At 45.2% G+C, this 11,058-nt stretch overlaps 1 protein-coding gene across 1 annotated transcript; it reads right to left on the reverse strand.

Annotated features, from left to right (window-relative positions):
• Nucleotides 1-894: 894 nt before the first annotated feature.
• Nucleotides 895-10,160, reverse strand: LOC142571012 (uncharacterized). Its single transcript, XM_075679312.1, has 5 exons — nt 9,938-10,160; nt 9,150-9,301; nt 5,239-5,297; nt 3,718-3,795; nt 895-1,256 (listed from the first exon to the last, which is right to left on the reverse strand). Exons 1-5 carry the CDS (start codon nt 10,058-10,060, stop codon nt 1,123-1,125), a joined length of 546 nt encoding a protein of 181 aa, XP_075535427.1. The 5' UTR covers nt 10,061-10,160; the 3' UTR covers nt 895-1,122.
• Between the last annotated feature and the right edge of the window lie 898 nt (nt 10,161-11,058).

The following is an 11,058-nucleotide window of genomic DNA, read 5'->3' on the forward strand; positions in this document are numbered from 1 at the left end:
GTCGGTCCGGTATTGTACTTCGGTATCGGCCCACGTATGGGGAGTGCTTAACGCCTGCTTCACCTCCACCGCGGGTCGGGACGATATTGCACTATCTTCGGGATCGTCCCACGTATGAAGGAGTTTTCGGCGTACAGACGACGGATGGACGAGTCGGCCAGCCATATACAGCTTGGCTGTAAAAAAGCACAGTGATGCCGTCCTATAGGGAGTCCTCAAGCAACCCTAAAGTCACAGGGTTATGCTTTAGCACTACCCGAAACCCATACCGGATACTTTGCAAACACAATGAACTATTTCCGGCGCAAATCCTTCGCTACAACAGAACATTTACATGCTCACGACGCTCTAGTAAGCGACGACACAGACGGTACAGGCACTGTCTTAAATTTCTTTCCCGTCCCCCTTATTCGGTGTAGTCGTTTATGGAGCGCTGTTACTATAGACAAGTTCCAACTCGCCTGGTTTGCCTGGTGACTTTGCATATGCTTTGCTAGGGACAAACCTCGTTACATTGAACACGGACAAATCTAAATATTGCTTATATTGAACAGGTGCTGAGAAAGACACGTATTTTCAACTTAGCGCATATAACTTCCTCGCACATGAACTAGGCATATCGAACACCGCAGCGTCGGACTGTGTGCACTCCTGAGACAGATGACAGCCTGACGGCTGCTACACGCAGGAGGGTCGCTGCTGTGCGGAAGTCTCATGCGACTCGCGTAAGGCGCGCATGGCTAGTGTTGACGCCATGCGCAACATCCGAAACGTTGTACTAACTATGCCCTATAATACATGAGTACAACAGCCGCGGCTTTTCCGTTGGTCTCAGTGTTTTTTTTTTTATAGTTCAGCATCGTCCGGCAGAGAAAGAAACGAACATCTGTTTGTTTAAAAATATCTTTAATAAGGCGTCATTTTCCAATTCTTCCAAATTTGTCAAGGATTTCTTTTTCAGGACATGGAGGACAGATGGCTCGAAAATTGGGAGCACTGATAAACTTTCATTATCTCCCTTTTTCTCTGTCTCGCACTTTCATTGCTCTTGGGGCTGGCCAGTTAATAGAATCGTAAGGCGATTCGTGAGACAAGAATCGTAAGCTGATTCTATAGAGATATTCAAGGTTTGCCCACGGAACATTTAAACGTCAAGCATCCCAGGAACGAAAGGGATGAAGTTTGCTGAACCCTTTTTTTGAAGGCATCGACCTCAGAGTCCGTCCACGAGGCCTTGTAAGTAACGTACCGCCACACTGCAACAGGAGAGAGGAAATAAAATAGGAAATCAGGCGTTAATAATTTGTCCGCATATTTGCACGTTTTAGCCGACGAAGGCTACAGTACTCCCTAATAAAACAACAACGGGTCACAAATTCTCGTTATTCCTCCTGTTGGCAAGGTCGCATTGAGATGTTTTCTTCGCACTTCACATGCCTTACAGCTGTTGGCGTTCCGTTTCAAGCAGGAACAACTTTTATCGTTTCCGGAACAAGTAGTTCTCTCTATCTTTACATTTTGTGCAGCCTTTGAAAGTTTGGGTTTTATCAGCAATGTTATCTAGAATAGTGCTAATTATTGTATCATTTAATTGACCTATGCTTTGTGCCATTAATATCCAGGCCCACTTCTGTCATTATTTGTGGTGTTCTGCTCTGGGTGAACATCTTTGTTTTCACGTGTTTAACACTTCGCAAATTTTTCATGGCAGATTCTTGATTGCTCTAATCATCCATTCCATACTTTCATCTCAACCTTGTGTGGTTTGCCTCGCACCGTCAATCTCATTTTTTATTTCCTAGACCGAATCACACAAACGAGCGTAGGTTTACTAGGCCTGCCTTCTTTTTTATGGTCCTTTCGGCCGTTTTTCTGGTAGGTCGGTGGTGCGACGGGGGGGGCATGGACTTGGATGAGGGACGGCGAGGAAACATGCCGACGGAAAGGGCAGGAGCTCTCGGCCAACCAAGTTGCGAAGAGAGGCAGGTGGGGGGGGGGGAGAAAAGTGGGGGAGAACTAAGAGCTTTCTACAATAGTTACTAGAGAGAAGTGGCGCTGCTATCGTTCATCCACCATGGGAATGATAGTGCATGGATTTAGTCTGATCTTCGTGCTTGTGGCTTCGTTTATTACGATTTATTCGCTTTAATTGGTCTAAATTTCAAAATGAATGTATACTTTTCTAAATGCAGAAGGCAGTAAGACACTGCGAAGACGCACAGTCACCGCTAATTGCAGCGGTTCCGCCTGTCCAGGTAGCCAAATCGAAACGCGCCAGCCGTCTCAACGCGCTCGCTTGCCCGCGAGAGATTCTTAAAGGTGTTCTATGGTCGCCTGTCGGCGCATGCCTCCATGGCGTAATGGTTTCAATATCAGGATTATGTGCTATTGATGTCCCGTGTTTGAACGCTACCGTCGGACAATCTTATTAATGTTTATTTAATCATCTACAACGCAGTGCTTTGCTGAAAATGGTCGGTTTGCAAAGTTCCGAAGCCGCCTTGAAAGCCAGAAAGACAAAGCTTAGGCAAATCCATGTGCTAACCATAATTCCCATGCTGTCGCGCAATCGTTCGTCTTGCTGGCCACCCGGATTGTCGCCTTGCTCGCTCCTTCATTCGTTTGGGCTATTCGCTCATGTTGATGATCATCGTCGATTGTTTCTGTATAACATTTTTTCCCCTTTTTTGCACAACATAGAACATTTATGCAGTGCGCCATTATTACGTACGCAGCGCCCTGCAAGAACTGTCGTGGGTTTCTATGCCGTGCCGGCTTGGACGAATGCTCCGGGCTGTAAATTTACATAAATTGTTCTCTCTAATGTGCCCCCTCTCGTAACATCTGCACTGTAGCTAATCTAGAGGGTGGTTTAAAAGCAGTGCATAGTTTAAGAAACGTGCAAGGCGATCGTAACAACATTGATAGCGTTCTGCTATTCACTGACAAACATTGGAATTGTGCTATTTATAGACAATGCGCGACAGTTATAATACGCAAACTGCGCAGGAACTGGGCAATATTACGAGGAAACGTATTGGGCGCAAACTTTATAACTTATAAACGTAAACTCAACAGACCGAGAGGAAAGAGCAAAAGGAAATCTTGGGACGTAAAACGTTATAAAGACGTGCAATTTCTGACGTGGGAGCCGCTGCGAAGAATTACCCAGGAAAAAACGACTTAGCTCTTCTATGCGGCACCGTGTTCGCTAACAGATGCAACGGATGTAACAGCTTTTATTTCCTCGAACAATAAAACCGCTGACTGCCCAAACTTTCCTCGACGTAAAAGAAAGCTGAGAAGGTGGTGTTTCAGCAACGTGCAGCGCGACAAGTTTTCTGCGATGCAGTCAAGGTTACTTTGGCAGTTACAATGCGGCTACATTATTCCTTGAGACGCGCTGGATCACAGATGCACGCACGCCCACGCACACATGCACACACGGAAATAAATGCGTTTACATAAAGTGTAGATACGGGAACGTGGAAAGGGTCTGTATTGTGAAAACACCCGAGAAAGATTTGGCTAAACGTAGCATTCGATTGTGAATTTCAGTTATCTGCCAGATTTTCTCTTAACTGCTGGTAGTCGCTTTTTCGTTTACGGTGGAAGTAACGGGAACAAAACGCAGCACAATGTTATATATGTTACAAGTGAAGCAAATATCTCAAAGGCAAAATTATGCTGAGCGATATCTCATTGATATTGTTATACCTGATCCATCTGGGTAACACTCGATCTGAACTAAGTACTTGCAGTTGTCAGTGTCCAGGATCACAGACCTAGCTTTCTCTGAAAGTAAAGGAAATGAAATTAGAATTTCATGCCCAGGAAGTCACAATCAGTTATGCACCATAGTAGACGCACTATACTGGCAGTTTTCTTGTTCGAGGTGCTTAAAAAATCGCATGGACCCCATAGCACAATTCACCCTGTACAGGTAGATTACCTGACGAAGCAGACTTTTCGTGCTCGACAATTTACAATGTCCAAGCATCTAATTAAAAACTCCTCACTCACTTTACTCGTCACTTTAAAGCACATGCGGAGATTGTGAAATTGACGCCGAGGAGAGTGAATTCACGTCTACTTAGCAGTACGCCTAAAACTAGCAGCACTTTCAAGATATCCGTACTTCAAATGTTCTAAAAACGCATTGTCTTTCCAATGAAAAAGAAGGCAAAAGATTGAAAAAAGAGATAACATGGTAACACGAACGTACGCACGCAGTCACGCACACCCTAATGAAGAAATAGAATGATTCTCGACCTTCTTAAGTGACGACTTTCTTTTGGAATCGTCTTGAGAGTCATCCATCCATGAATCATCCATCTTAGTTGAAATCAAGAAAAAGAAATGGGGGGGGGGGGGGCATGGGCAGGACATGTAATGAGCAGGGAAGATAACCGATGGTCATTAAGGGTTGCGGACTGGATTCCAAGGGAAGGGAAGCGTAGCAGGGAGCGGCAGAAAGTTAGGTGGACGGATGAGATTAAGAAGTTTGCAGGGACGTCATGGCCACAATTAGTACATGACCGGGGCAATTGGAGAAGTATGGGAGAGGCCTTTGCCCTGCAGTGGGCGTGACCAGGCTGATGATGATGATGAGAGTCGTCTATTCCCTCTTTTATGCGAAGCATATTACTAGGGCTCAACCCAGCTCCTCAGGCGCGGCGGTGTCGCCTTCAATACCACGTGACACCGTGACGTCACGAAAGAGGAGAAACGGGGCTCCAACTCGCGCCGTCGCTCGCGCCGTCGCGGCGGTATATAAGCAGCTGCGCTTGCCTCTGCTAGACACTCACGAGGTGAGATGCCTCCTGGAGACAGAGCTGCTCATTGGAATGAGAAGCGAAGGTTGCGGCGTGCTACAGAGACTGTTTCTAGGTGGCTTTGCTACGGCGCAGCGACTACGCGCCCCGCATCGGACGCGGTGAGCGTCGAGCAACGCAGCGTTCGGCGCGACAACGAAATGTGCGCCTGAGCAAGCGCAGCACGCCTGAGCCGATGCCGACGACACCGGCTTTTCTGCGACACGAGCGCCTTAACGCTGTCGCGTTAAAATAACGGCTAGTATGCTTCGCATCCTGGGCTTAACCTTAGCTAAGCCACAGCCATTTTTTTATTTATTGCGTACTTTCCAACAAATCATGCAGCAGCACACTTGTTTGCGAGCTTTCATTCTAGAAAGAGAAGCCAGGTTGAACCTATTGAAATTGAACGAGGCTGCCTTACTTCCACTTCCGATGTCCCTCTCGAGGTAGTGTTTACCATTCAATGGAGCATAGGTGTAGCTGAAAAGAGAGAAATAAATTGAGCAGATCCAGCCTACACTTTGGAATCTATGTGAAGCGAAGTTTTCGTGAAGCCGTTACTGAAACGCTACAAATTCTGCCATTTCATTCATGCGTCTTTGGCGAGGAACATGGCGCGCGCCCACGTGCTTGCGAGCACCCGTGCTACGCAATGGCACAACGCTTACATTGCCATGTATTTCATTTTTTGTTATTTGATTATGATAATGACATTAAAGTCTTTAACACATACCCACTTACGGGGACTGGTCGAGAGTCGGGAAGATTTTACACTTGTGCTGAGCGAATAAATTTAGAAATTCATAATTTTGATGAATAAATTAAAGCGAGTAAAATTGAATATGATTCAGTAAATAGCCATTATAATAGAACACAGAGAAAGCAAGAAAATATGTTTATATATTTAATAATAAAACCTGTTGTTAGTATTTGTAAGTGAGGCAGTGAAAGAAGAATGAAGTTATTAATGTGATTAACAGTGGAATTGGTTATTTTCAACAATAAATTTTTGTCCAAGCACAAAAGCTCTGAAAGACAGCAACACTGGAGAGTTCAGTGGCACACCGTGCTGTCGCATTGTAATTTGCAATGTCCCTTTTCTCAGGGAAGAAAAACGCTGGAAGTCCGGTAAGTAATAATCAATCGTATCTAATGTGTCGCAGAAATGTCACAAAGGGGAAATTTCCAGACCAGATTGGTGCAAGTACAGCATTAGGGGTGGGACTCGACAGCGCAGTGTCGTTAATACCACGTACTTCTGTCTGTCTCGATTTGGAAAATGTGCTGCCCCAAGTGAATTGTAAGCGGTACAGTTCCTTGGAGTACGTTACATTTGATTTTGACTTCAAAAAGGGGTGCACCTCTGGAATCTGAGGGACGCAATGAAATCCGTCATGGGAGGGAGGGTAAACACAGGGCCTGCAATGGAAGCCTTGACGAAACTGTTCAAAAATATATGCCTCTGTGTCCAGGTGCCCATACTGATTGCGAACTCCGCAAATGACTTGCAGTGATTGACTGTAAAGTTCTGAATATGTGCGACTCGCCGGCAGCAGGAAGAGAGGTGCACAATGATAAAGAGTCTGCGATTATTCCCGTGGTTGTCGTGGAAGGCTGTAGCTTACGCAGTGCTAGGACAACAGGTAGCAATTCTGCCAGGAATATTGGAGTGTAGTCTGGGAGACTGAAAAAGCCTAATGCAACGAAGATTAAAAAAAAAGCCAGCTCCGGCCTTTTTCCTCACACTGCGAAGCATCCATTGCTATAATTACGCTTGTGTGAAGCTGATCCAAGTGATCCTGTAGTAAGCCGTTAAGAATATGCCAGGGAAGCTCCTTTGCATTGTTGGGGTATATGTCATCATAAGTAATAACCAATAACTTGGCGATACTGCTTACCGTGATTACATCATTTATAAGTAAATTTAGAGGACTCATTAACGATTGTGTTTTAATCACCGGTGATGCGTGAAAGGGAGGCCATGAGACTCCAAAAAATTGAGCTGGTCGATTGATGAAGATCGACTGGGACCTTAGTGGAGATTCATAGAGCCTTAGGAATGTTTGAACGGGGAGTATTTGAAATCTCATTTCAAGGGAAAGTAGGCGTTATTCATTGTAGAACACGGCGTTTGCTACAAACTGGTAGCCTCAGACATAAGAGGACCGCTTCCCGTTCTAGCAAAAATAGTGGACATGGCTTATAAGCAGAGGCGCCGGAGAATAACTCATAGCCGACCTATAGTATAGGTCGGATATACAGCGGTAAATGATTATCAGTGTGTGATCTGTGCATGCCTCATTGATTATTGCTTACCCTTCTCAGTATCCCCATTGCACGGGAAGCTCTTGAAGTTACATGTTCAGTATGCTCATGCGAGTTAGTTTACATCATAAATAATTCCAAGATACCTGATTTTTTCTCCTTGTGGAATAATTGAATGACGTTATTAAAGGGATATAATAAGTTGGTTTTGTAAAGGAAAGACAAGAACACCACTCGTATTTACATCATGGGACATGCGGATACCATTCAGCCTTGCTTCTAGCTCGGATAAGTATTCATGTAAGCGCTTCTACAGTGTCAATATCATTTGCCGAAGCAAAAAACGCTATATCAGCGTAAACGTAAAATCAGCGCTATGTCATTATTACGCTATTACGCTATATCAGCGTAAAATTATAATGACAAGGAATGGAGCTGAGCAAGATATTGAATAAAGCGGGAATTAAACTTCGCCTTCCGTAACTCCGCCAGTTTGTCTGAATTTTCCGAATGAAATTTCACTTTGCACATAGTAAAATTCCTGCCCCGCAAGAACTCAGCAGTCCATGTTACAGGTAATCCAACATCCTACATCCTCTCTATTAAAATAGGGTATTCCACTCTATCGTATGCTTTAGAACTGTCTAGTGTAACTAGAGCCACACCTTGTTTGTTGCAACTTGCCAACTGGATTCGGCTATCTAGGTGGACCTTTCTAGCCTAAATCCAATTAGGGAGGGTCTCAATAATTCTCTTGTGGTCACCAATTTAATCATACGCACGTATAATAATATTTCTATTAGTTTTACAAAATTTAATGTCAGTGAACTAGGCCGAATATTGTGTAGTGCGTACCCTTTGCTTTGGTCTTCAAGCAGTGGAATCACATTCGCGATTGTCCCACGCAGGAGGGATCCATGCATATTGTATACAATAATTTATGACACCTAACAAAACATTAGGAGCGCCTTCAAACAAAATTATAACCATCTTAATAATGAGTCCATCAGAACTTGCGGTTGCAGCTGGTAAACATGAAACAACTTAGGGCAGTTCTGACAAAGAAATCTCTTCGAAATCTTCTATTATGCCCTGTCTATGAAGAGCGGGAGGAATACAGGTCGCGAATTGTGTCTCCAAACCTCTCGCAATTACGTCTAGATAGCTTTCTCATGGGTGGTCAAAACAGGTGACTCCAGGTTCAAGGAGCGCGTAGTCATTGCTTGCGACCTTTAAAAAGTCGCAGTTTCGCCCGAAAGGCGAAGCATCGATTGCCATAACAAATTAGTAGACAGTTATACGAAGTAAGGATAGTAGTTTTATTGGCCGTATAAGCTTGGAAGCATTCGCTTACTAATTGAATTAACAAGCGTGGTGTCAGCGCGCAGAGGCAAGCATGAACACACCACACTCGATGACCGCGGACACTCGCTGTCAAAACACTGGCGTGAGCAAGCGCGGCAGCAGCAGCGAGCGAAGTGAGAAGCCATGCTGCCTATCGCTTGAACGCAAACAGCGGCGAGAAAACAGCGCGCACAAAGGTATAAGCCGTCTGCAGATCGCTTTCAAGATACGGCACGCGTGATCGCGCGTCGCCGCGCAAAGTACGCAGTTGCTGGCGGAGTAGAAGCCACCACCCGACCCCCTCTCCCTCCCGCTCTGCCTCCCCGCTTTCCTCCGTATATGGCGCGCGAGATGAAGCCGCGATCGTCAATTGCCCTTGCGTCCGGTCGCGAAATGCGCAGTTGCTGCCGGAGCGACGAGAGTGACAGCTGCTCAGGGAACAGCAAAAGATAGAGAGGGGAGCTATCTGGTGTTTCACTCTCGACTGACGGCGATGACGTAACGTGGCGCTGCTCCTAGTTTCGGTCGCCGCTCGAGCGATCACCTTCAAATTCATCGCGACTGTACATACACCGACCGCAAGATGACCCGAATGAGGCCAAGAAAGCTTCGCATCGGTACCTCGCGAACAAGGAAAATTCAACTTCGCAAAAATGCGTTTCTGGGCAACTAGAGCACAGTTTCTTCCACGGGTCATTGTTTTCTGACGATGGCTGTACTTACGGTGTCATGCTGCAGCCAGCGCTCGAGTTTGTAGCGTAGCACGTGAACTCGCCTTTTGGCGATTTGTCGATGCTGTCGCGTTGGCAGTAGGGGCACCCAGTTGGCGGAATCCAAATCGCGTACGCATTGGCGTTCAGACCACAGTTCATCATCTGCGCTTTGTCAGATTATGAATTAAGAACACGACAACGGACTGCAACAAGTTTAACGAGTTTCACGAGAGTCATCGGTGGAATCACCGCGGAAAGGAAAGCTCGTCGGTTTGGTTGCGGTTCACCAGACTCAGAAAGCCGACTGACTCGTCTCAAGCCACCCCTGTCTGGCGCACTAATGTGACGCGCTTTCCTAGTGCATTGGCCCCGTTTACGCGAATACGATGCGCCAGTTGTCGCTTTCATGTAAACACCAGTACTGGCGCTACCTGTATCTGACGCTCAAGTCTCCATAATGACTACGTCTTCATGCGTGCACGCAGTGTTTTTTAACATTCTAACTTAGTTTAACTTTCATCTAAAAAACCGTTTCGAACAAATGGTAATTACGCGCTTGTAAGTTTCTATTTTAACTCACCTAAGATGACATTGTTCTTTGTCTGTTTTCTTGTGCGCGCGTTTGTAAGAACGGATTATTGAGGTGGACAATAAGTGGCACATTATCTAAATTCGGCTGTACAGGGGCCTGACTGAAGCTGCAGTCGACTCACCTGGTACCATTACATAGTTTGAAGGTAATGGAGAATCAGCAATGACGGAGATGTAATTAAGACATAAACACTGAATAGCGGTTACCTTCGTCAGGTCGAATGTCTTTAGCGGGCTCGCATTGCAGGCGCTGTCGTATGTGTCTGTGCCAGCCGCGAGTAATGCATGGATGAATATTGCCGTAAGGTGAACGGCAGTGCTGGCAGGCATGATATTGATCTCTTATCTTTCTTGCGCTTTCAAATAATACGAATTTGCTCTGCGGCTGATGTCTGTTTCTGAAACGTCCGTCCCCACAGGTCCCTATATATGAAGTACTGCGATCACAAGGTGACAACTCATTTGACCTTCGCTGCGATGCTTCTATACTGGTGCATAGCATAATGAATTAAAGCATGATAACAGAGAAACAGGAACAGTGAACGCAGAAAAGCAACGATCGCGCATAAAAGAAAAAAAAAAGAAAAGCGCTGAAGGTTTCATGTTTCTGAAACGTCGCTCCGCTTTCTACAATCAAAGTACCTTCAAAAGCACCGATGAAAACGAACAGTGCGCAAGCTCACAAATATCAGTATGCCTATGGGTGAAGTATAAAAGGAAAATAATGATATTTGAATCACATACGGACACGTGCGCCTGTAGGTGAACTGCGGCAAACAGGAAAACTTGAATCGGCTTCATTGCAATGTGTGCTGCGCTCCTGCTACTGCGTGCCATATCTATTTGCATGTGTCGACAAAGAAAAACTCAGCAAGCTACCAATTTTGCTGCAGTGAAAACATGTATATTTCTTTGTGCTTGTTGTAATATCGAATGCTATGTGCTGCCTGATATTTAAAGGGGATGTGAGAGGTACCGTACTGCTACCGTCGGTTTTGTTTTAAAGCACTACAGTAGCATTATGTGGCTTTCCGACTGCGGTTGCCCGAAAACTCACTTTATATATGACACAGTTCTAAATTTCTTTTTTGCATGATTTATTTTACTATAAAAGACAACAATATTTAAAGCTGTATTGGTATACCTTATCCATACTTCGGTGTAATAAGCAGTTAAGCATTGGTGCCTTCCAAAGGAAGACTTTGCGAGGGTTGGGGAATGTCAGATGCGCTTGTCCTCCAAAGTGAATGTGTGTTTCGACTAAAACGTACCTGCACATTGAAACTCCACGTAGCATAAAGTGTAATATAAAGAGCCAACAACTTGCG

Source organism: Dermacentor variabilis, chromosome 2 (genome assembly GCF_050947875.1).
Source record: "Dermacentor variabilis isolate Ectoservices chromosome 2, ASM5094787v1, whole genome shotgun sequence".
Classification (NCBI taxonomy): domain Eukaryota; kingdom Metazoa; phylum Arthropoda; class Arachnida; order Ixodida; family Ixodidae; genus Dermacentor; species Dermacentor variabilis.

Excerpts from the sequence above, each read along its gene's own strand:
- LOC142571012 (XM_075679312.1), bottom strand. The coding sequence starts at position 10,060 with ATGCCTGCCAGCACTGCCGTTCACCTTACGGCAATATTCATCCATGCA. Across the intron at positions 9,302-9,937 it reads AGACATTCGACCTGACGAAG|ATGATGAACTGTGGTCTGAA; the intron begins GTAACCGCTATT and ends GACAAAGCGCAG. Across the intron at positions 5,298-9,149 it reads GCTGGCTGCAGCATGACACC|CTACACCTATGCTCCATTGA; the intron begins GTAAGTACAGCC and ends CTCTCTTTTCAG.